General features: G+C 40.8%; 1 protein-coding gene and 1 pseudogene across 2 annotated transcripts; one reads left to right on the forward strand and one right to left on the reverse strand.

Moving 5' to 3' along the window:
* Positions 1-5,372: 5,372 nt before the first annotated feature.
* On the reverse strand, positions 5,373-23,742 carry LOC128318529 (long-chain specific acyl-CoA dehydrogenase, mitochondrial-like; annotated as a pseudogene).
* Positions 17,748-19,758, forward strand: LOC113534577 (B-type lectin plumieribetin-like). 2 transcript variants are annotated; one of them, XM_053234977.1, is made up of 4 exons: positions 17,748-18,227; positions 18,553-18,734; positions 19,137-19,230; positions 19,438-19,758. In XM_053234977.1, the coding sequence occupies exons 3-4, from the start codon at positions 19,141-19,143 to the stop codon at positions 19,687-19,689; spliced, it is 342 nt and encodes a 113-aa protein (XP_053090952.1). In that variant the 5' UTR covers positions 17,748-18,227; positions 18,553-18,734; positions 19,137-19,140; the 3' UTR covers positions 19,690-19,758. The 2 variants fall into 2 exon arrangements, with proteins under 2 accessions (XP_053090952.1, XP_026783275.3); XM_026927474.3 differs by having other exon boundaries at positions 18,604-18,734.
* Positions 23,743-26,866: the final 3,124 nt, after the last annotated feature.

The raw sequence follows: 26,866 nt of genomic DNA on the forward strand, positions 1-26,866 counted from the left end.
TTCTCACCTCACAGTGTGACTTTGTTTCTCACACACACACACACACACACACGTCAGCATTAACAAAACCACACACGCATTGTTGCATATGGTGGTGCATACTTGGCACAAACTCACACCAACATGATGTGTGGGTGAGATGTTTGTTTGTGTGTGTGTGTGTGTGTGTGTGTGTTTCCGTGTGATCTGACTGCAGGCTGATGAAATGTACTGCAAATACAGAAAATAAAAGTAGTAAATGTAAAGTCTGTTGGGGGTAATGAACTATATTTTATAACTTTTTAAAAAAGAAAAGTCACTTATTAAACTCATAATGCTCCATTTTCTTTTAAAAAGCAACAAACTGAAAATATATATATATATTTTTTAAGTCCCAGCTGATCATAATCTGCTTTTATGTCTTTTGAAAGTGTATGTTTGAGGTAATATATCTGATTTGGCATGAACTGATACCTCCAGGGCTTTTAAATGATTTTTATTTTAAACTTTTTATACTATAGATGACACCTTCTTGAAAACCATAAGACTGATCTGATCCTAGTGAACATAACACTCTGGATTTGCTGCCTGTTCAGTGTAAAATCTGCAGCATCTGATACGCTCAGAGTTTAAAATTATTATAATAATTGGCGGTTAGGATTTTTTAAACTATTTGAGCATTTAAAACTTTTTTCAAACATTTGGAAAGGTTTTAACATTACTAGCTAGCTAGATTAGGTTACTCCTTTTCAGTGACATGATAACAGGTGAAGGTAAATGTGTCTTTTAGGAAAATTTTATGTGTGTGTATGTACATACATACATACAACATATATAGATATATATATATTAAATTAGAATTAGATGTGATCGTAGTATAATAATAATAATAATAATAATAATAATAATAATAATAATAATACCCACACAGAGTCTTTCAGATTCGTGTACTTTATTGACAATTTTATTGGAGAGAAATGAAACTCAGAGATTGCTTCATTACTTTTAATTACTTTTTGTAGATTGCCACAACATCTCGCCATCATTCTCGACAACCAGAATGCCGTCGTTTTTCAAAGTCAAACGGCATGTTTTAACATTGGATCGGTGGGTGTTGGTGTGCCACACAGCTGAGTCTGGATTATTATACATGACAAGGTTGCAGTCTCCCTGCATGATCAGCCTTGATTGAGCATTCGTATTGCCAGCAGAGTTAGACTGCCAAACTGGCCTCCATCCGTAGACCACAAAGTTCCCGTCCTCCTAAAACAAGACATGGGAGATCATCTTATGAACAGAGAACAGCAGCAAACAAACCAAAGGTTAATGAAACAGCACAGGCTATCTCTCCTAGCTTTTCTGTAACATTTGTTTCAGAGTTTGTTACCTGAAAGACTGCCTTGTACTCTTGGTTGTTGGATAACAGGTAGTCTCCCTTCTTAAGCTCATCGTTCATGGACAAGAAGTTCCTGCTCATGGTTCTGAAAAGGAAAGACAGAGATAATGCAGAGTGAAAACCACAAAAAAAAATAAAATAAAATATGCACATCTCAGTTCCTCTTGAATGTCTCCAGTCAACATGTCTGTCTCTTATGCAAATTATCTACCATTTAATGGCTATGCCTTTTTCAGAATTTTTCCAAAATCACTCCTTTAATTCTATTTCACTTTCAAGATATTAATCTTCAGATCAAGACATTAATCTCCAGATCAAAATATTAATCTTCAGTGGTATTTTGTGTGGAGATTACACTGCAAAAATCAAATTTCTGTCTAAATAGCACACTTAACATCAGACTGCAATTTATTCATTACATTTCACTGATTTCATCTCTGCCAGTTTACAGTAAAAAACACTCCAAAATAATTGCAACAGCTATTAACTTTCACCAAACACTTCACTTAACAATCAGACAGGAAATTTAGGTAAGGTTAATAATTAGTTTTGAATAGTTGTACACACCTGCACAATGACAGCAACACAGACACAACTCTGAGAAGATGCTCTGGTGATGATTGTTGTTATATGGTCAAGCAGTGTCTCAATTTGAGGAGTTTTTATAAACAGGAACACCCCCTTACTCTCATTGGTTGCTGTGAAGACACGCTCAATAGGATATAGTTCACCAACCTGAGAGACTGTACTCTCATGTTTTCCATAAAAGGACATTTTATCATGGGCAAGAATTTCCTGTTAATGTTTCAGCAAAATAGGCCTCTAGGTGTGGCTTTGACTTTTCTAATATTCTTTAAAATACCAATTGATTTTTTCTCTTGAAGTTTTATAATGTCAATTTTACTTGCATTTTAAATAATAAATTACTCATTCAGTGTTCATAACCAGCTCTATTGCTTTATTGATGACTTAACAGTAGTTGTGCTATGCTTCAGCTCTTAGGCTTTTTGCTTGTGGGTTTAGCTTGATGTCGAAGGGCAAACCGGAGGCCCTGGTCCAGATTTTGCAGGTTCAATTACATGTGTCTGTTAGCATGGACTGTGCCAAACATGCTTACCATCATCCATAACTGAGTTTGATGGAGAACGAGCTGCATTGTGTTCTAGGTGTCTCACTGGCGCAGGGAAGCCCTGTGAATGATAATGTGAATAATAGCACTTAAAATTGACTGGCGCAGCTCCAGCAGGGAAGAAGTCAGACAAACTGACTTGTTGCAAAGGTGCTGTGCTGAAAGTCATTGAGGCCTTCAGTCCACCCATTCTACTGTCCATGTTTGTCTACGGAGATTGCGTATGTTTGATTTTATGCACCTGTTAGCAGTGGGTGTGGCTGAAATAGCTGAACCCAGTTGGCTATATAGTGTAGACTGTGATACAGATGCTCATTCCTCTGGGTTTTACCGCTTGCTATGAATCAACTTGTAAGTCATAAATAATGCAAAATAAGATATATAGCACATGCCTCAGATACCAAACAACTGTGCTGTCCTTGGCAATTAAACATGCATGAACAAAGACAGAATACCAATTAAGTCAAACCTTGGTGATTAATTAATAAAGTAAAATAAAATGTCTGCTGGCTTCCAGTTCCCTTTCCCTGTCTGCTTTTATCGTTCCTGATGTTGTCTGTGTCTGTATCTTGTTTAAGTCTATGCTGTATTATTTGTAGTGCTATCGTATGTTATCTAGAAAGCCTCACACATGGTCCCCAAGCGATACCAGTGAGTGCATTCTAAGTATTTCACACACACACGCCCACACACACACTTTACTCAACTTAAAAAGCATGAATCTTCTTCTTCTTCTTCTTCTTCTTGTTCTTCCAATAATATTATATGACTTGTTTGATAAAATCTTGACATCTAGAATATAGTTTTTATCTTGTGTTTTATCTTGTATTTTAAGATCGCAATAAACCAAATATAGGATTATTAAGCCTAATTCTATACATTTTTACGAATGTCTAGGTTTAAATTTTCTTATTTTGTTGGCAGATAATTTTGCTTTTTAAATCAGTGGTGTCTGAAACGCTCAGAGTTTAAAATTAAATAATTGTTAATTGGTTAGAAATTTTTGATACACTTAGAATTTGGAGATTTGTAAACATTATTGGCTAGCTGTGTTAGCTCACTCCTCTTCAGTGAAATGAGAATGGATAGTAGTATAATAATAGCCACACAGAGTCATCCAGCTTACTGTACTTGTTTTATTGATTGGAGATCAGAAATGAAGATACAGTTGAGATAAAATGTTACACTGCCTGCTGTTCTTCAGAAAAATCCTTCAGGTCCCACAAATTCTTTGGTATTTGGTATTCTTTTGTGTATTTGAACCCTTTCCAACAATGACTGTATGATTTTGAGATCCATCTTTTCACACTGAGGACAACTGAGGGACTCATATGCAACTATTACAGAAGGTTTCTCACACACACACACACACACACACACACACGTGTGTGTGTGTGTGTGTGTGTGTGTGTGTGTGTGTGAGAAACAAAGTCACACTGTGAGGTGAGAAGCGTGTTATTTTAATGGAAAATATTTCAGTTATTTTCATACAAATAATCACCATACAGTCAAGGATGAATCCCAGCAGAAGAATTTCACTTACTCTATAGAAAAGAAAAATGTTTTATGCTCAAACAGTTATTAAAACTGCACACAGTGAGTAAGGGCACTTTATTAATGATTTGGAGGTGTACTCAGAGCTGAGTTGAGAGCGCAGTCATGATTTAATCATGAAATCACACACATATCAGTATTCAGACCTCAGACGTAACTACAGACTTCAGACTTGCTATTCGGACATCAGAGGATCTTAATCAGAGACACTGTTTATCTCCAGGACTCAACTGTTTAGGAATAAAATGATGAATGAACTTAAAGTTTCTCTGTAAGCATAGCAGATAAGTGCTTGGTCAGATTATCCTTCAAACTGTGGTCATGTTTTCTTTACAGGAGAGTGAATCGAGTTAGCTTATCAGATTAAAAGCGTGATAAAATCACCTACATCTTGTAGAACACCTGAACCACGTTCATGCACAATGTGCACAAGTACTTATGTCACGTTTGTATAGCACTTCTTTTCTAGCAGCTGTAAGTAGTGTCGTTGTTTATCGTTCCATCTGTGCCATGTTTATCTTGTTTGTGTTTTTGTTACATAGCTCTAGCCCTTGTTCTCATGTGTTTCACAATTAATAAAAGTCCCCGCATTTGCATCTGTCTCCAAACCATCCATGACAAGTATGTTCATTAATTTGTGTGAATTCCTAACTGCCAGAAAAAAAACATCTTGTGTGTTTCTACTCAAGAAGAATCTGGCAGACTATTTTTCTTCATGATCTTTATAGGAAGCTCAATCATCCTGAACAGCTGCGCACTCCAATGATGGAGACTTACAATTTTCCTGTAAATACTGACATAACAAAGTCGTTGACTCTGAATACAGTCCTTAGAAACCAAGTCCTGCATAAGTATTTTATCTGCTTTTGTGATGAATGAAAGTGAAAGTGAAAGTAACTTGTGGCCAAGTAATTTGACCCATACTCAGAATTTGTGCTCTGCATTTAACCCATCCAAGTGCACACACACAGTAGTGAACACACACACACACACCGTGAACACACACCCGGAGCAGTGTGCAGCCTTTTTTGCTGCGGCGCCCGGGGAGCAGTTGGGGGTTCGGTGCCTTACTCAAGGGTCTCACCTCAGTCATGGTATTGAGGGTAGAAGAGAGCGCTGGTCATTCACTCCCCCCACCTACAAACCCTGCCGGACCTGAGACTAGAACCCACGACCTTCGGGTTACAAGTCCATTTTGCGTTTCTAATGCTTTAAATTTTACATGTGTTTTAAAACATTCAACACAAATAACAACACAACACAAAATGGATAAAGGTGCAATTATTTAAAAGGTAAAATATGCACAGGGTGATTTTTGAGCCCTTTTAGGACATGGTCCTGTTACTCAATGCACCAATTCACACACAGATCATTTGTATTTATGATTATTATATTAAATTTCTATAAAATTTATATAATGTTGTTATTTAAAATATGTCTACCCATGTGACTAAACCTTCATGCGATGCAAGTTTTTTCATATCTATTTATTACATGGTGTATTATAAAGTGAATTTATTCAAACCAAACAGGAAAAGAAATGATCAAAATTGTGTCACTTGATCTCCAAGAAAATGTATTATTTGCTATTTGATCAGCTTTTCTTAGCTACATGTACATCATGGCACTGATCAGTCACCAAACCAAAGACAAAAACCCCACAAACCAGCTTCTCTCCGTGTCTCGCTCCGATCCATCTGATCCCTCAGCTCAGCGCTCGTCTATCTGTGTCCGACGATGGCGCGAGCGATCAGCTCCTTCATGATCTCATTGGTTCCGCCGTAGATAGGCTGCACACGAGTGTCCACGAAGGCTCTGAGGAAGAGAACGTGTGACAGACGCATATCAGAAACCAGCACAAAAATCCTGAAAATCGATCTGAAGATTTAGATTAGACGACTATATAGAGTGACAATGTCTAGATTGGAATATATAGAGCTCTTATTTCTAGATTAGATTGGTGTATGGGATAAAATGACCAAGGTCAAAGGTCAGATCATGAATTCAGCCCAGAATGAAGTTTATCTAATGGCATCCCCCTGCTGTTCATACAGTGACATAGAAAAGGAAGCAGTGAGGCTGCAAAAATAATAAACTACGACAATTCTACTGGACAAAAATGAAATTTCTTTCACCTGTACAGGCTGGAGTTATGCAGACCCTGAGTGGCCACTTTATTCTGTAACTCTGACGCCCTGAGAGAGAGAGAGAGAGAGAGAGAGAGAGAGAGAGAAAGAGAGAGAGCATGTTAAATTTAAAGAGAATGCCATTTTTAGAAGAGCAACGATTTTAATTAGGAGAATGGCATGCCCTCGCAAATCAACCCTGATTCTTATAGCATCATGAAAATCACTCATATGGATATAAATATACAGAGTGAATAAACTGGAGAGAAAGAGAGAGAGAGAGAGAGAGAGAGAGAGAGACTGACCAGTATTTGGCCATGGAGGCGGTGCTGGAGTCCAGCTTCCTCTCACTGTGCAGCTGGAGACAGTTATCAATGAAAGCTCGACCCACACAGATCTCCGTCTTCAGCTCACACACACACATTATATATATATATATGTATATGTATATACACACAATAGCACCTGTCAAAGGCTGAGATATATTAGGCAGCAAGTGACCTGTCAGTTCTTGAAGTTGATGTGTTGGAACCAGGAAAAATGGCAAGCATAAGGATTAGAGAGACTTTGACAAGGGCCAGATTGTGATGGCTAGACGACTGGGTCAGAGCATCTTTAAAACAGCAGGTCTTGTGGGGTGTTCCCAGTATGCAGTGGTTAGTACCTACCAAAAGTGGAACAAGGAAGGACAACCGGTGAACCAGCAACAGGGTCATGGACGCCCAAGGCTCACTGATGCGCGTGGGGAATGAAGGCTAGTCCATCTGGTCTGATCCCACAGAAGAGCTACTGTAGCACAAATTGCTGAAAAGTTAAAGCTGGCTCTGATAGAAAGGAGTCAGAACACACAGTGCAGTGCAGTGCAGCTTGCGTAGCTGCAGAGCGGTCAGAGAGCCCATGCTGACCCTGTCCACTGCCAAAAGTGCCTACAATGGGCAGGTGAGCATCAGAACTTTACGACAGAGCAAAGGAAGAAGGTGGCCTGGTCCAATAAATCACATTTTCTTTTACATCATGTGGACGGCCGGGTGCGTGTGTGTCGCTTACCTGGGGAAGAGATGGCACCAGCATGCACTATGGGAAGAACGCAAGCTGGCGGAGGCAGTGTGATGCTCTGGGCAGTGTTCTGCTGGGAACATCTTTGGGTCCTGGCATTCATGTGGATGCTATTTTGACACATTGTTGCAGACTAGGTACACCCCTTCATGGCAACGGTATTCCCTAATGGAAGTGACCTCTTTCAGTAGGATAATTGGCATTTGGCAGCTGTTCGAATGGAGCTACCAATATGAAGTCCAAGGAAATCTCAATGCAAGTGCAGAATGCCATCATTAGGCTGAAAAAACAACATAAATCTATAAGAGAGATAGCAAAAACCTTAGGTGTGGCCAAATCAACAGTTAGTTACATTCTTAAGAAGAAAGAAAGTACTGGTGAGCTCAACAACATCGAAAGGCCTGGAAGACCACGAAAGACTACTAAAGTGGATGATCACAGAATCCTTTCCTTGGTGAAGAAAAACCCCTTCACAACATCACCAGAAGTCAAGAACACTCTGGAGAAGGTAGGCGTATCATTGTCAAAATCTACAATCAAGAGACGCCTTCATGAATGTAAATACAGAGAGTTTACAACAAGGTGCAAACCACTGGTAACACTCAAGAACAGGAAAGCCAGATTAGACTTTGCCAGAAAACATCTAAAAAAGCCTCCCATGTTCTGAAATAATATTCTTTGAACTGATGAAACCAAGATTAACTTGTACCAGAATGATGGGAAGAGAAAGGTATGGTGAAAGAAAGGAACAGCTCATGATCCAAAGTATACCACATCATGTGTCAATCATGGTGGAGGCAGTGTTATGGCATGGGCATGTATGGCTACCAGTGGAACGGGTTCACTGGTGTTTATTGATGATGTGACTGCTGACAGAAGTAGCAAGATGAATTCTGAGGTGTATAGGGCTATACTCTCTGCTCACATTCAGCCAAATGCTACAAAACTGATAGGATGCCGCTTCACAGTGCAGGTGGATAATGACCCTAAACATACTGCGAAAGCAACTCAAGACTTTTTGAAGGCAAAGAAAAGGAATATTCTTCAATGGCCAAGTCAGTCGCCTGATCTCAACCCAATAGAGCTGCTTTTCACTTACTGAAGACAAGACTGAAGGCAGAAAGACCCACAAACAAGCAGCAACTGAAGGTGGCTGCAGTGAAGGCCTGGCAAAGCATCTCCAGGGAGGAAACTCAGAATATGAGTTTTGAGAACATGGGCTCCAGACTTCAGGCAGTCATAGACTGCAAAGGATTTTCATCCAAGTATTAAAATTATGGTTATATTTACAATTATGCCACTTTGTCCAAATACCTTTGAGCCCCTGAAAATGGAAGTACCTTGCTTAAAATGGCTGTAATTCCTAAATGGTAAATGCCATATTTTTGTGGAACCTCTTAAAATAAAGCTGGAAGTCTACACTTCGATCACATCTTGATTGTTTTATTTCAAATCCATTGTGGTGGTGTATAAAGGCAAAAACACTAAAACTCTGTCATTGTCGAAATACTTCCAGACCTGACTGTATTTCTGTAAAGCTGCTTTGTGACAATGCCCATTGTTAAAAGCGCTATAAACAAACAAAACTGAATTGAATTGAATGTTTAAATGCCAAGAAACAACTAATAACAGCTCTTAACCTCATTAAAATACCTGGAGGGTTAGGGTTAGCGTTGAGTAGCAAAAAAATCCTTAAAAAATCCTTTTATTTAAAATGAAAGGGGTTGAAAGACACAAGGAAACTTTAAAGCCTAAAATGTGTTTTTATTTATTAAATTCCCACCTGCAGGTCAGCGATGGTTTTTCCAAAGGCCTTCCTCTGAGTCACGTAATTCCGAGTCTCCTCAAACATAAACTCACAGCTGGCCAGAGCCATTGCTGCTATTATCAACCGCTCCTGACAGAGAGAGAGAGAGAGAGAGAGAGTGAGAGAGAGAGAATGGAGGGGGAAGCGTGTGTGAGTCTAAATGTGCTGCACTTTATATACCTTAAATTGTTTTACATTATTGCATTAAATAATGCAACAGTATAACAATAAACCTCCTTTGGGAAAAAAAGACATAGAATAAAAGATAGAGACAAAATGAAAGAAGGAAACCTCATTGCTCGTACCTGAGGCAGTTCATTCATGAGATAGTGAAAACCTTTGTTAGTTTCTCCCAGTACAGCGTCAGCTGGGAGGCGTACATCCTCAAAGAACAACTCTGCTGTGTCCTGCACACACACACACACAAACACACACACACACATACACACAAAATAAAAATCGAACCTCAGCTGGAGCTCCACATAAAGATTAAATGCTGAAAATGTGATAATCAACAAAACCAGTATGATGTGACTGTGTGTGTGTGTGTGTATATACCTGTGCTTTGAGGCCACTCTTGTCCAGTTTACGTCCCTTGGCGAAGCCCTTGGTGCCGCTTTCCACCAGAAACAGACTGAGACTGTGAGCTGCTGATTTCGCCTCACGTTTTGTTACAGCAACAACAATGACCAGATCACTCATCCACCCGTTAGTGATAAACACCTGAGAGACAGAGAGAGAGAGAGAGAGACAGAGAGAGACAGAGACACAGAGACAGAGAGAGGCAGAGACACAGAGAGAGACAGAGAGAGACAGAGAGAGAGACAGAGAGAGACAGAGACAGAGAGACAGAGAGACAGAGAGAGAGAGACAGAGAGAGAGAGAGAGACAGAGAGACAGAGACACAGAGACAGAGAGAGAGAAAGAGACACAGAGAGAGACAGAGAGAGAGACAGAGAGAGACAGAGAGAGAGAGACAGAGAGACAGAGAGAGAGAGACAGAGACAGAGAGAGACAGAGACAGACAGGGAGAGAGACAGAGACAGAGAGAGACACACAGAGAGAGAGAAAGAGACACAGAGAGAGACACAGAGAGAGACAGAGAGAGAGAGACAGTAAATTACATTTGATTATAAATGAATCCAAACTTTAAACTTTAATCAAATGTTAATGTAACAGATAAATATTTCAGCATGTGTGTAAACCTTATTTCCATTGAGGATTCAGTCAGTGCCATCACGCCGATCATACGTCTTCACTCCCTGCAGATCACTGTACACACACACAAACACATATAGAGTTACACCAGCACTCCAACAGATTTGTACTTGAATTGTAATGAGATATCTAATATGAACATGTATATAGGAGCGTGATGTCATTTGGTGGGCGGAGCCTCACCTGCCCGCCCCTGGCTCACTCATGGCGATGGCGCCGATGCATTTCCCAGCAGCCGTCTGGGGCAGGAAGCGTTCAATCTGAGCCTGTGAGCCATAATGGCTGATGTACGGCATCACGATCTCCGAATGCAGAGAGAAACCAGGACCTGAACAGTTACAGTACATCCTACACACACACACACACACACACACACTGTTTATATATACACTGTATTATATTATACTGTACATAGGCTGCTACTCTTATGTTTACACTATTGCAGCTACTTATACTGTACTCTTGTACTCTTTGCACTATTCTCACTAGATTCACATTCTAACAGAACTGTGTACTGGTCGGCGCTGCACTGGAACTTACTGCGACCATTGTCTGTCCCAGTAGTCATTGTACTGTCTTGTGTCTGCATGTATGTATAAATTTATGTAGTCCCTTGTAGTTCTGTGTTGTTCTGTGTTTGTCTTATGTAGCATCTTGGTCCTGGAGAAACGTTGTTTCTTTTCACTATGTATTAACTGGCTGTATGTGGTTGAAATAAACTCCACTTGACTTGACTTGACTTGACACACACACACTATCATGACAGCTCTCTCTAATCAACGTATAATCATCTTAGACAAAGAAAACCTTCCTTACTTCCTCATGATCCACAAGGAGACAGAGAGAGAGAGAGAGAGAAAGAGAGAGAGGGGGGTGGGGGGGGGGGGGGGGGGCGGGGGGAGGTAAAGTGAGACAGTAACACAGAGTTACTTACTGCTCCTCCCACACAATGGCAGCAGAGAGCAGGTCTCCACCGACCCCGCCATGTTCAGCAGGAGTGTAAATACCCAGCAGCCCCTGCAGGCCCGCCTTCTCCCACACCTCCCTACTGACCTCGCCCGCCTTCTCCCACCTGTAAACACACACACACACACACACACACACACACACACACTTAACTAAAATGTTCATAAAACAAGGTAGTCAAGTTTTTAAACATCAAACCCTTGTATATGATTTTATTTATTTATTTATTTTTTACTCACAGCGTTAGATTCAGACTTCAGAGGCGGTGTGAACCACTTCAGCTAAACACACCCTAGGTTTCTTTTCACTTTTTAATGTAGCGCTTTGATTGTTGTTTTTACACAAATTTAGTAAAACTCATCTCATCTAACTTCCCAAAGGCTTTCTCAGATCAAAAACATAAAGATGAACAGCTTCATTCAGGCCTGTGTTACACCATTACACTCTTATGTTCTAACATAGTTACACTGTTACAATATTACACTTCTAAACTGTTACCCTTTTCACAGGAGAACAGAATATCGATGATCTGCTACAGTAATATTAGAAAAAGATGAACAAAAAAAAGTTCAAAGACTTTTTGCAGACGTGCATTACATACTTACAGTTACTTTGTCATATTTCCAGAGTTACATTTTCACATAGTGTTTATCAACAACATTTATGTAACAGCATAATAGTGTAACTATGTAATGGCATAACAATGTAGCAGTGTAAATACTGTATGTTACAATGTAACAGTGTAACAATCTATCTATGTAGCAGTGTAATGATGTAACTGTGTAACAGTGTAACAGTTTAACTGTGTAACAGTGTAAGAACATAAGAGTGTAACAGTGTAATGCAGATCTGCAAAAAGCATTTGATCTTTACGCTTTTTAACTTATAGCAGGAGAATAATTTATATTTTGCAAAACTGGAAACTGTTTTCAATTAATACTCAGCAAAAAAGTCATTTAAACACTTTTTTGCATAATTTAAGTGTACAAATTTTTAAGAGAAATAACACTGCAGTAACGAGTGATCACTAGTTACCAAACAGGATATTACCATATTTATTTCACATTTACATTCAAAGTGTGGTGGGATGTGACTGAATTTACTCTGTTCCTCCTTGAAGATCCAGATTTAGATCCAGTGTGTGATAGTAATGTGTGTGATAGTAATGTGTGGTCTCACAGAACAACCTCCAAGATCCCAATCAGTCTGGCTTCAAACCAGCACACTCCACAGAGACTGCCCTTTTGGCCGTCACTGAGAAGCTACATGCTAGATCAGCCAAACTGTCTTCAGTTCTCATCCTCCTTGACCTTTCAGCAGCATTTGACACGGTGAACCACAAGACTCTCCTATCCACCCTCATGAGCCTAGGAATTCGTGGTGCAGCATGGCAATGGTTTGCTTCCTACCTGGAAGATCGGTCATATCAGGTGACACGGAGGGGATCCACATCTGCTCCTCGCAGACTCTCCTCTGGTGTTCCACAAAGCTCAGTACTTGGTCCTCTCCTGTTCTCCCTCTATACTCAATCTCTTGGTGCGGTCATATCCTCACACGGGTTTTCATACCACTGCTATGCAGATGACACTCAACTCATCCTCTCTTTCCCTCCCTCAGACTCTCATGTTTCTGCTCGGATATCAGCTTGTCTGGCTGACATCTCATCATGGATGACAGCTCATCAGCTGAAACTTAATCCCACCAAAACTGAACTGCTGTTCATCCCAGGTGATTCATCCCCATCTCAGGATCTTGCAATTTCCCTAGACAATTCTCTGATCTCGCCTTCGGTTACCGCACGCAACCTTGGGGTAACTATGGACAATCAACTGTCCTTCTCCTCTCACATTGCTAATCTAACACGCTCATGTCGATTTCTCCTTTATAACATCAGAAGAATTCGTCCATTTCTTTCCTCACAAGCCACACAGGTGCTTGTTCAGTCCCTTGTCATTTCAAGACTGGACTACTGTAACTCACTCCTGGCAGGTCTGCCTCTGAGCGCCATTTGTCCACTGCAACTGATCCAGAATTCAGCTGCACGATTGGTTTTCAACCTTCCTAAATTTTCCCACACCACCCCATTGCTGCGCTACCTCCACTGGCTTCCTGTAGCTGCCCGCATCAGATTTAAAACACTGATGCTCGCCTACAAAGCCAAAAACAGACCAGCACCCACTTATCTCAAAGCATTTATCACACCTCGAGTGCCACCACACTCCCTCCGATCCTCTAGCACTGCTCGACTGGTCCCACCATCTCTCAGGGTACAAGGAAGGCATGCATCGAGACTCTTCTCTGTTCTGGCACCAAGGTGGTGGAATGAACTTCCCCTAGATGTCCGAACAGCTGAGTCACTGGCAGTCTTCAAACGACGGCTAAAGACTTACCTCTTCATATAATACTTAAATTAGCACTGTCACAAAAAAAAAAAAAAAATCACCTCCCCAACAGAGTTTTGGATTGATGGTATTCCTAGTTTGTGACCTAGCGAGCCAATATCAGAATGTATTTTTGATATACTTCAAAGCACTATTGTAAGTCTCTCTGGATAAGGGCGTCTGCCAAATGCCATAAATGTAAATGTAAATGTAAATGGTTTAGGACGGAGCCACTGCACTCACTCCGTGTGATAAGGAACCACTTCTTCCTTAAAGAACCGCCGGACGTTCTGTCTGAACAGGTCATGTTCCTCAGAGAAAATCCGCCGTGTCCCGATGTCCATCATCGTCTTGGCCATCGAGGTCTCGGGGTGAAAGGGGGCAGGCATGTCACCCTGCAGGTGCTGCGAGTACTGCATTCTGGGAAAGATCAGGTTATTTATAAACCATGCTGATCAACATAAAGAGCATGACATTACACAGCTTACTGCCAATCAACAATATCATTATCATTCCATTCAGAAGAACACAGCATTTTTCAAGTCAAGTCAAGTCGAGCTTTATTGTCATTCTGCTACAAGTGTGGACATATAGTGTAACGAAATTGCACTGTGTGTTACACCAGCACTATTTCAGCACCAATTTTGATAAAGTCTGTCCAATTCAGAAGGCATCATAACAAAAGATCTCATTTCTAGTTCCTTATTTTGCACCAATTTGAAGGAGCACCACACCATCTCAGAGGAGGCAATCTCATAACCATTTTAAAGGTTATCATGATATAAAAAGTTAATATAACGCAAAAATGTAACATTGAAACATAACTACACATAAATGTCTAAAAGTATAAGACACAATAGGGACATACAGCTGAGGCTAAAAGTTCATATACACCTGGGCTAAAGTTATTCAATCTCAGTGTTTCACAACTCCACACATTTCATGTTACATATCATACATTTCTTTGGGCAACTCAATTAGGACACTTACTTTGTTCACATCAGAAGTCATTTTAAAACAATCAATTAGAGACAAGTTTACTTACACCAAGTTGACTGTCTCTTTAAACAGTCTGAAAGATTCCTGAAATTGATGTAGTGAATTTAGAGGCTTCTGACTGGCCAACTGTCATAATGAAGAGGTAACTGGTTGTGCACTGTGGCTGTATAAGGGCCTACCTTCAGCACCGGTGCCTTTTTGCCCTTGATTGACCTCAGAAAAAAACCTGTGAACCTTCAGAAGTCTGGTTCCTACTTATGAGCAATTTCCAAATAACTGAAGGTACCACAAGCATCTGTACAAACAACTGTGTGCAAATATGAAAATCTTGAAACCACACAGACACTGTATCATTCAGGAAAGAGGCACAAATGATCTCCCAGTGATGAAGGAACTTTGGACCGAATGGTTCAATTGAACCCCAAGACAACAATAAAGGAACTTGTGAAGGAGTTGGAGGCATCAGGTACCAAAGTGTGTATATCCAACATTAAGAGAGTCCTACATCGTCATAGCCTGAAAGGCTGTCGCACATGGAAGAAGCCTCTACTCCAAGACCTGCATAAAAAAGCCAGTCTGTAACCAGACTGTAGACCTCCAGGTCTTTTCCAAACAAAAGGCCCAGACACTGCCGCCCCATAGGTCCTTTGATTGTGCGATCAACCTACTCCCAGGAGCTGCTCCGCCTAGGGGCAGGTTATTCTCCCTGTCACCTCCAGAATAGCCATGGAGGACTATATTAAAGAGGCCTTGTTCTTGGGATTTATCCACCCATCCACCTCCCCTATGGGGACGGGGTTCTTTTTTGTCAACAAGAAAGTAGGGGATCTGCGGCCTTGCATTGATTACCGTGGCCTTAATGCCGTGATGCAGAAGGATAGGTACCCACTGCCCTTGATGAATTCTGCATTTGAGCGCCTGTAGCGGGCGAAAATTTTTTCAAAACTGGATCTACATAGCGCCTACAATCTGATCCGCAACAGGGCAGGGGATGAGTGGAAGACTGCGTTCATCACGCCGTCTGGGCACTATGAGTATTTGGTGATGCCCTTTGGCCTGATGAAAGCCCCCGCGGTCTTCCAGCGGTTCATTAATGAGGTCCTCCGGGAGACCAGACCCTCAACCATTACATCTTCGTCTAGCTAGACGGCATTTTGATTTTTAGCAGCTCGCTGGAGGAACATATGGTTCATGTGCGCCGAGTCCTTCAGCTCCTCCTCCAGAACCATCTATATGTCAAAATAGAGAAGTCCCAGTTTCATGTAACCACAATCTCCTTCTTGGGCTTTGTTGTGTCCCAAGGGAGACTTAGTATGGACCCAGACAAGGTAAAGGCGGTCACACAGTGGCCACAACCCACCTCAGTCCGGCTGGTACAATGCTTCCTGGGGTTATTCCAATGCTTCATTCAGGACTTTAGCACCCTGGCAGCCCCCCTTAGCGCACAGACGAAGAAGAACCAGGCTGGGTTTAAGTGGACTACAGAGGCACAGCAAGCCTTTGAAACCCTGAAGGAGAAATTGACAACAGCCCCTGTGCTGCATATGCCTGATCCTGAGGCTCAGTTCATAGTGGAAGTCGATGCCTCAGATATAGGAGTGGGCGCCGTCCTCTCCCAGCGTTCAGGGCCAGACCAGAAATTACATCCGTGCGCATACTTCTCCCACCGTCTAACCCCATCAGAGAGGAATTATGGGACGGATCTTATTTGGACGGACCACAAGAGTCTGGCCTACATTCAGGAGGCCAAGCGCCTGAACCCCCGGCAAGCCAGGTGGTCCTTATTCTTTACATGTTTTAACTTCATCTTGTCTTATAGGCCAGGGTCCAAAAATCTTGAACCAGATGCACTCTCTAGGCAACAGGATATATCCTCACGGGAACCCAGCCACGAGACTATAATTTCCCCTCCCCGAATAGTGGCTCCCTTGCGCTGGGGCCTGGAGGAAGCCATCTGCATGGCTTCCTGTCAGGAGCCAGATCCAGGTGGAGGCACTCCAGGAAAACTCTATGTACCGTTGACCATACGGCCTCAGGCCCTGTCTTGGGGTCATACATCTCCATTTGCAGGGCACTCTGGGGTCACCAGAACCCTGGAGTTTTTGCGCCGACGCTTCTGGTGGCCCAATATGGAGAGGGATCTCCGGGCCTATGTGGCTGCCTGTCAGGTCTGTGCTCGGAACAAGGAGCCACATACTCGCCCATCTGCTTTGCTTCATCCCCTCCCAGTACCCTCTCGCCCATGGTCTCACCTTTCACTGGACTTTGTTACAGGTCTGCCAACATCCCAGGGGATGTCAGTTACACTGGTCCTCATGGATCTGTGCTGCGGTGCTTTTGAGTTGAGCCGTTGGCTCTGAGGTTTCCCCGATCAGATTCACAAACACTACAACACTCACTAAAATAGTCCCATGGAGTTAGCTCAGCGGCTAACGTTACGGCTTGGGGTTCACAACCTCTCTGGTTCGAGTCCCGCGCAAGGTGTTTACATTTTAGGCGGAGCCTTTTTGATCCGTCTCTGCACTTGGGTCCATTCCACACCATATATTGTCCTGCCGGACAAGCGGGCCCTGCACGACGCTCTTGTACATCTTATCGCCTAGCCCCATAACACAGACTGAAGTTTGCAGCTGATCACAAGCCTTTTGGAGGAGAGTTCTCTGGTCAGATGAAACAAAAATTGAACTGCTTGGCCAAAATGATCAGTGTTATGTTTGGAGGAAAATTAGTGAAACACGTATGAAGCATGGGGGTGGTAGCATCATGCTGTGAAGGTGTTTTGCTGGAAAAAGGGACTGGTGCATTAGAATAGATGGCATCATGAGGAAGGAGGATTATATTAAATATGATAAATAAAAACTGAAATAAATATGACCTTTTATGTAAATAAAATAGATGCTCTAATTGACTATAACAGGAGGTATAACATGAAATGTGTGGAGCTGTGAAAAATTGAGTTTGAATGTCTTTAGCCTGGGTGTATGTAAACCTTTGGCCTGCTTCGTCATCATTAACTGATATCTGAATGTTAATCTATAACCAGCTGGTCTCATTTCATCTACAGTTTAATGATTCCGGTGTACTGACATCTTTATCACTAATCAGAAACTTGTATTCCATAGAAAACAGATTTTCTATGACTCATGATTGCAAGAGCAGGCCACAGAATGAATTCTTTGTTCCTCCTTTGGACAGGTGACATTTAAAGAGTGGTTATTTTAGTTACCGTAGACTTCCTATCAGCTTGAACCAGTCTGGCCATTCTCCTCTGACCTCTCTCATCAACAAGGTGTTTCCAGCTGCAGAACTGTCGCTTACTGGAAGGGTTTTTTTTGTTTTGTTTTTCGCAACATTCTGTGTAAACTCTAGAGACTGTTTACATGAAAATCCCAGGAGATTAGTGGTTTCTGAAATACTCAAACCAGCCCATTTGGCACCATGATATGGTTAAAGTGACAGTGATCACACTTTTTCCACCATTCTGATGTTTGATGTGAATATTAACTGAAGCTTTTGACCTGTATCTGCGTGAGTTTATGCATTGCGCTGCTGCCATTGGCTGATTGGATAACTGCATGAATGAACAGGTGTACAGGTGTTCCTATTGAAGAAGCCAGTGAGTGTATATGTCTTCATTTGATTTTACATATATATATATATAATTTTAATTTTTATTATTTTAATTTTCCTGCTTCCGCCTGTCTTTAGCCTAGGTGTATGTAAACTTTTGGCCAAACTGATAACTGATATCTGAATTTTAAACTATAATTAGCTGGTCCCATTTCATCTACGATATAATAATTCTGGTGTATTGATAACCTTATCACTAATCAGAAACGTGTATTCCATAGAAGACAGTTTTTCTATGACTCATGATTGCCAGCGCTGGCCATTGTGTTTGTGTTCCTCACAACAAATGCTTTGTTCCTTCTTTATCTTAGAATCTTTTTTGTTATATTAAACTATAAGAAGTAATATTTCTGGTTGGTCAGAATGACAGCCAATGACAGTAAAGGACCGTCAGCCAATGACAGTAAAGGACCGTTCATAAAAACCCCATCTCGCATCAAAAATCTCCATAGCAGCTTACTGATTCATCTACGATATCACTGTCATTGTGCAGGTGAGTAAAGCTGATTAAACCTAACAATCTGGAAGGAAATACATATAAGGGAAATATTTTTAACGATTATACCCAAATGTGCACCTGGTTTATTTATTTAAATAGGAAAAGTATAACAGATGTGTAGATAAATTAGCAGTCCATCGAGTACAAATCAAGAATAGAGCAATACTGTACTATAGCACTGTTGAATTCAGGACTGTGATTGGTCAGAAGGTGTTGATTAATTTTCTATAACAGCAGCTCTGACAGTAGTGCAGCTGTAAATCACAGGTTTATATTAATGCGGGTCAGCTTCAGATCAGCTTGTGCAATAATTCTTGTCTAGTGTCCTTATCAATTTTCTGCATTAAACATTTGCTATGAGCCTTACTGTTTGACAAATCTGTCTTTCCTTTTCAGAACCATGAGCAGGAACTTCTTGTCCATGAACGAAGAGCTCCGTAAGGGAGACTTCCTGTTATCCAACAACCGAGAGTACAAGGCAATCTTTCAGGTAGAATTAAAACAGAAAAAAGAAAAACTCCAGGTTCAAAAAGAAGAGCTGCATTTCTTTATGTTTATACCCTCCACATAGACAGCACTGGCCATTCCTAATTCCTTTTTTACTTTTACTTATTTGAAAAATTACTTCCAATACTTTTCACAGAAATATAAACCCAACCACTGTTTTCCAAAACTGAACACTCATGTCTCATTTCAGGAGGATGGGAACTTTGTGGTCTATGGCTGGAGACCTCTGTGGGCATCTAACACGTATGGCAATACCGACGCCCAACGGCTGATCATGCAAGGAGACTGCAACTTCGTCATGTACACGCCGGACAGACCCGTGTGGGCCACCAACACCAGCCGGAAGGACGCCAAAATGTGCCGTCTGGCTCTGGGCAACGACGGCATTCTAATGGTCGATAATGATGGGGCTGTGGTGTGGAAATCTACTAAGTCTAATTAAAAGCAATGAAGCAATCTTGTCTCAAAACTCTCTGCAGCTGTCAGGAAAGTTATAAAATAAATCAGTAAAGAGAAGCAGCAGGATGTCTCTGTGTCTCTGTACTACTGTTATTATAATCAGTTCAAGCAAAACAGGCGGGCAGTACAAGACTGCCAACAGAAATGAATACTCTGAATAACAGACTGAATACTTTTCCCTGCACCTAAAACCCAGTTAAGACCCCAGACTTACCCTAGTTATCCTCCTTTATCACGCAGCAAGACAAACACAGAAATTATAAGCAAGACTCCAGGGCTACCAGAATGGAAACTTACTCCATCACTAATCCAACCCAATCGAACAGGCTTTATCAAAGCAAACAGTCAACTACTAACTCTCACAGAATACTTAACCTTCTCATGCATAAAATATTAAAAAAAACCATATGCATATCATATATTAACTTTTTCTAAACATCTCCTATATTAAAAAGTCAATGGATTGTCCATGTCTAGAAATTCTGTGAGAAAGAAAATGATAAAACTTTATTCCAGAAATTAAAAAAAAAATTTCAAAGTCTTTAGAAACACAAATTGTTAACATTCAGGCACTAAAATATTCAAAGTTGATGACCAAAATTATAGAACATTATAGCAATATTCTAAGCCTTCATTTGAGTCTGGCACAGCAATTTTTTTTTACTTAATTTGTCTAGAGTTTGTAAAAATGTAGGAGAGACATGCTGCATTGAGAACCGCAAACAGTACTGAGAGCAACAAAAATAAGGATACTGTTTTATGTTAAATTACAGTAAGGGGCCAAAGTGAATTGGAGGTGATTTGCACCTTCTATTTTCTTAAAAACAGCCTAAATCAATGATGCATAATTGTGCACTCTGTGTATATAAGGATTAACCAGATACAACTTACATCACACCAAAAATCAGAAAGAGCACCAGTCACACTCTGTGGAGAGAAAACCTTCGACAGAGTCAACTGGAAATTCTTATTTACTCCATTAAATAAATTCAGCTTTGGAGAATCATTCAATTTTTTTTAAGTTCAGATTTTATCCACTTTACTTATAGCCACCGTTATTACAAACAAACTATTATCACAAAGCTTCTGCACGCAGGTACCAGATAAGGTCCCGATCTCCAGGTCCCTATTTTCCATTTTTAATCAAACCAGTAGCTTCTACAACAAAATGTGAACACCTGTGGTGACCAGACATCAACCATGCAACATAAAATCAGACCATTTGCAGATGATATATTACTCTTCTTACAAAATCCCACATCTGCAATACAAGAGATTATCCACACACCACTGAAAACACTCCAAAAACACCAGTTACATTTACAAAGCGAACCAAATCCACTACCTTCGCACATCTTATTCAATTCAATTCAATTCATTTTTATTTGTATAGCGCTTTTTTACGAAGGTCATTGTCTCAAAGCAGCTTTACACAAACAAAAGTAAAGTGAAGTGTGTGTGTGTGCCGTCTCTGATGAGCAAGCAGGGCAACGGTGGCAAGGAAAAACTCCCTGAGATGGTGATAGGAAGAAACCTTGAGAGGAACCAGGCTCAACAGAGAACCCATCCTCATATGGGTTTACACTGTAGTGTGCGTGTGTGTGTGAGTACAATGTGTGTTGGTGTAGTCCATGGAAAACAGCTGAAGCGTTTTCGTGGCAGTGTGAAGCATTGCCGGTGGACAGGTCCAGAGTGAAGGGGGGGGAGGTCTGGATCACCGGCAGCTCAGGAGTGTAGCTCGGCAGAAGGAGAAGGAAAGTGGTTAGGTACACTCACAGTCACCGTGTGGAGATAAAACTCAACATCCACGAGTCCCCCAGATCTACTCCTTTGATAAAAACACTAGTCGCTAAATGCTAGGTTAAATAAATAAGTCTTCAACCTCGACTTAAACACTGAGACCGTGTCTGCTTCACGTACATTAACTGGGAGGCTATTCCATAATTTTGGGGCTTGGTAAGAGAAGGCTCTGCCCCCTGCCGTGGTTTTGGCAATGCGTGGTACTGATAGACAGCCTGCATCCTTAGAGCGAAGTAGGCGCGGCGGAACGTAAGGTACTAACATATCGCTTAAATACTGCGGAGCGAGACCGTTTAATGCTTTATAGGTTAGGAGTAATATTTTAAAATCGATGCGGAATCTTACTGGGAGCCAGTGTAATGTAGATAAGACTGGCGTGATATGCTCATACTTCCTAGTCCTAGTCAGGACCCTCGCTGCTGCGTTCTGAACTATCTGAAGCTTATTTATGCATCTAGACGAACATCCAGATAGTAAAGCATTACAGTAATTTAATCTGGACATGATAAATGCATGGACTAGTTTTTCAGCATCACTTAGCGAAAGTATATTTCTAATCTTAGCGATATTTCTGAGGTGGAAAAATGCTAACCTGCTTACATTATCTACATGCGCCTCAAATGAGAGATTAGAGTCTATAATCACACCGAGATCTTTTACTGTTAGACTACTTGAAACAGAGAGACCGTCTAAAGTAACAGTGTGATCTCTAAACTTACTTCTAGCGGCTTGTGGTCCCAGTACCAGAACCTCTGTTTTTTCTGGGTTTAGCAGGAGAAAGTTGCTTAACATCCAGTCTCTTATGTCTATCGCACATGCCTCAACTTTCTTTAACTGGCTATTCTCATCTGGCCTAGCTGAGACGTATAACTGTGTGTCATCAGCATAACAATGGAAGCTAATATTATGTTTACGGATTATGTTACCTAAAGGGAGCATGTATAACGTGAAAAGCAGTGGGCCTAAGACTGAACCCTGCGGAACGCCATATTCTACTCGATAACGTGCTGAGTGCTCACCGTTTACATCTACAAACTGATAACGATCAGTTAAATAAGATCTAAACCAGTCGATGGCTGAGCCCTTAATTCCTACGACCTTTTCCAGTCTGTGAAGAAGGATATTATGGTCGATAGTGTCGAACGCTGCGCTAAGGTCGAGTAAAATTAATAGACTAATGCAACCCCGATCAGAGGCTAATAGCAAGTCATTGACTACTTTGACTAATGCTGTCTCTGTGCTGTGGTGGGGCCTGAAACCTGAGTGATAAAGTTCATAGATATTATTACTTTGTAGATATGAAATTAGCTGCTGCGCTACTACTTTCTCTAGTATTTTAGATAGAAAGGGAAGGTTTGAAATCGGCCTAAATCAACTCTAATCCAGTACTGAATACTATAAACAACAGTCACCAACGATAGATAAAACCTTCCCCTCTCTCGCATTAGCAGAATATCGTCTATAAAAATAACATTATTACCAAAAAGAAATGTATTTCAAACTTTCAAAGAATTCAGATCAAGTTTTAACAGTTTACTGGGATTCAGGAAGCCATTTTATTTGGGATCGAGTCTTTATTTTTATAGAGTAACATGTACATAAACAATATAAACATGTATAAACAGTTTAACAAATACATTTGCTAGGGGGAATAAACATTATTATACAAAGACATGAAAAAGTCTGAATAGTTTCCTGTTTTTTTGAGGGTAAAACTGATTCAGCATAATGCATTCTGAAAAAAAATGCATGGTTTCTCTCCTGAGAACTTGCATTTATGGATATTAAATTCAGCCATTAAGAGGATCTAAAAAAAATTAGGGATCCAGTCAGTATGACGGAATCAAGCAGTGTGACGTCACGAAGCGGTGCTCACGTGACCTTGACCCTTCGGTTGTTATTGAACACAGTGAACTTTTCCCTAGTAGCCTCTGTATAGTTATAATTCCAGTGCAAAGTGTGCATGGGTTAGAATTAAACACAGGAAGTGTGTTTGAGTGTGTGTTTGTGTGTTTGTTGGATTTGGTGAAGGACAGTGTGGAATAAAGTGCAGTAAAGTGATTTACCTGCAGCACAGAGGCACTGGAGCTGATTTAATCCTGCACAGGAAACTGCTCACACATCTGGACAACATCATGGACTACTTTATAGCGTCTGTGTGCTGTGTGTGTAACAAATGTAGCTGTAGTTATGCACTGAAGAGTGTGAAGCTTGCCACACATGGAGGGAGAGAGAGAGAGAGAGAGAGAGAGAGAGAGAGAGAGAGAGAGAGAGAGTGTGTGTGTGTGTCTAAATAAGAGCTCCGCTTCCCCCAATCATATTTAATGAGTTTACACATAAATGGTGTATGCAAATGTCTTATGGTTATACGCAAATATGAAAAAATCAATTAAATTATTTACGATTTACATGACTTCCGGTTTCAGGCTTAATTCATCTGACAAACTTAAGGGCTAAAAAAAGTTCACTATTTTATTTATTTATTTATTTACTTACTTACTTACTTACTTACTTATTTAACTGTTAAATTAAAAAAAAAAAAAAACACCATAATCCATGTTGGTGTTTTGAAACAGAGCCTCAGGAAGTGTTTGTGTGTGTGTGTGTGTGTGTGTGTGTGTGCGTTTGTGTGTCTGTGTGTGCCACATTGCTGTATAACCATATGTGGCAGGGTTTATGTGGTTGTGTTAATACTGATGAGCAACAACCTGTTATTGTAACGAATCTTTTGCACACTACAGCTCTGTATATCTGTTTTATATTTTTTAAAATATTCTATTGATGCATATTCATATTCTACATTTCATTCCTGAGGCTGCTAAACTTTTTTACATAATAGTTCACTAGTTTTTATTCTATTTTATTCTATTATATGCAGTTCGTATTATGTATCGTTGTTGCACTTCGGGACGAGGCACTAAGGAAAAACACATTACATCACTACATTACATCAAATGTATGTAACATGTATATGACAATTAAAGAACCTTGAACCTAATGGAAAATGTTTATATATATATATATATATATATATATATATATATATATATATATATATATATATATGTAATAATAATAATAATAATAATGAGTAGGTTTAATGAGAAAGTGTGCACTTCTTAGGGCACTTTATTAAAGCTTTGGGATTATATTCCGAGGTGTGTTATGTACACGGCGAGGATTTAATACTGAAATTGCACTCAGAACTCAGATATAACTACAGACTTAAAGGCTATTTTCAGAAGTTAAATTAAAATATTCTTTACGAGTTCTTTAGTGGTTTGTTGTAAAATCAAGGGTTCTTAGCCTCCTAAAAAGGTTCTACTTCTACTTTCTGATGGGAAAACACACTGTAGGTTTCTACGTAGAACATCCAAGGGTACAACACAGAGGGAAAACCAAAGATCTCTTAATGGTTCCAAATGTTCTAAGGGTGAACACTGATGCTCCAAGATCAAGATCTGACTAGAGTGATGAACACTAAGAAAGTTCTCAATGTCTTGGACCCTGATTCCAGTTCATTCCAAAATGTTCCTCAAAGGTTATAGTTAAGGGTTCTTAACTCCTCAGAAGGGGTTCTACATGGATCCATGTCATAGGTAGGGTTCTCCATTTTCCACTCCATTTGCTATTCAGAAGTTATGTGAGAGTTACGTGTACAGGGGGCGGAGTTTGGCATGTCTCCGTTACTCACAATTCTGAACGTGGACTTACACGCATGTTTCTGGCGTGATATCGGCGTGAGGAGTGAGGAGCAGTATTAAATCCAGTGCTGCTATCTGACAGTTTGATGTAACCACAAAACTGAAATGTACATTTTAGCTGTAAATACACTCAAAAACACTATGGAATGCACTTAATTGTTCGGAAATAAAAACAGCTGATTGGATCAGAGAACAAAGGTAAAAGCATTCAGTTTAGACACATGCATTCAGTTCCATTATCTTAAAACACACACACTGGGAGTGAGAGAACCAAAAGCAGGTAATCAGGCTTAGCTAACACCACCCCCTGCTGTTCAGTAAGGAAAAGGACTCGTGCACGAGTTTGTGGTGTGTAATGGAGCTTCAGACAGGAAGAGATCAGCACTGAGTAATCAAACCCCAGAGGTCTGTTCTGATTGACACATAACAGCCAAACACTTCCCCACTGGATATTCGTACATGTAGCCCCTCCCACCATGCAGCTGCAGACACTGAGTGCCAGGACCAGAGTGGGATTTGAACGCAGGATCTCTGGGTACAGGTCTAATGCTCTACTGATGGAGCTAAACACAGATAAGAGGACCCAAAAGCAGAGGCTGGTATAGGAGTAGGTAGAATGGTTTAATAGGGGAAGAGCAAAAAATGACAAGGAATGTCAGCAGGGTGACTAGTAGCAAAAGGCAAAAAAATCCAAAAGGAAAAAAAAAGGGAAAAAACCAGGCAAGCAAAAAACTCAAACAATGCAATGCTCAGAAGACATCAAAAATAAAACACAAAAGCTAGGGCAAAAATTCCAACAAAATATAAAAAACAGGGCAAAGATCCAAGGGAGGATTTTATCAGTCACAGTCCATAAAAAAACTAGCAAGGTAGTCATACATGACAAAAAGCAGAAGAACAGGGCAGAGACTTACACAAAGCCAAAACCAAGGCAATGACTGAGCAAAGACTCTAACAAACAGGGCAACTTAAGTACACAGGAAAATGAGACACAGCTGAAACACATTAACTAGTCTGGAGCTCTAATAGAAAGTTCTGAGGGTCGCCATCAGGTGGCCAAAAGGCAGAATACAGTCTGAAACCTGACACTGAGAGGATCAATTTATTCTGCAACTCTGATGCCCTACAGAGAGACACAGAGACAGAGAGAGAGAGAAAGAAAGAGAGAGTGTGTGTCAAAGTAACATCCACATGAATGCCAGGACCCGAGGTTTCCCAGCAGAACATTGCCCAGAGCATCACACTGCCTCCGCCAGCTTGCCTTCTTCCCATAGTGCATCCTGGTGCCATCTCTTCCCCAGGTAAACGACGCATACGCACTCAGCTGTCCACATGATGTAAAAGAAAACATGATTCATCAGACCAGGCCACCTTCTTCCATTGCTCCATGGTCCAGTTCTGATGCTCACGTGTCCATTGTAGGAGCTTTGGGTGGTGGACAGGGTCAGCATGGGCTCTCTGACCGCTCTGCAGCTACGCAGCTCAATACGCAGCAAGCTGCACTGCACTGTGTGTTCTGACTCCTTTCTATCAGAGCAGCTTGAACTTTTTCAGCAGTTTGTGCTACAGCAGCTCTTCTGTGGGATCAGACCAGAAGGGCCTTCACTCCCCACACGCATCAGTGAGCCTTGGGCGTCCATGACCCTGTTGCTGAGT

This window comes from Pangasianodon hypophthalmus, chromosome 6 (assembly GCF_027358585.1).
Source record: "Pangasianodon hypophthalmus isolate fPanHyp1 chromosome 6, fPanHyp1.pri, whole genome shotgun sequence".
In the NCBI taxonomy this organism is placed as follows: domain Eukaryota; kingdom Metazoa; phylum Chordata; class Actinopteri; order Siluriformes; family Pangasiidae; genus Pangasianodon; species Pangasianodon hypophthalmus.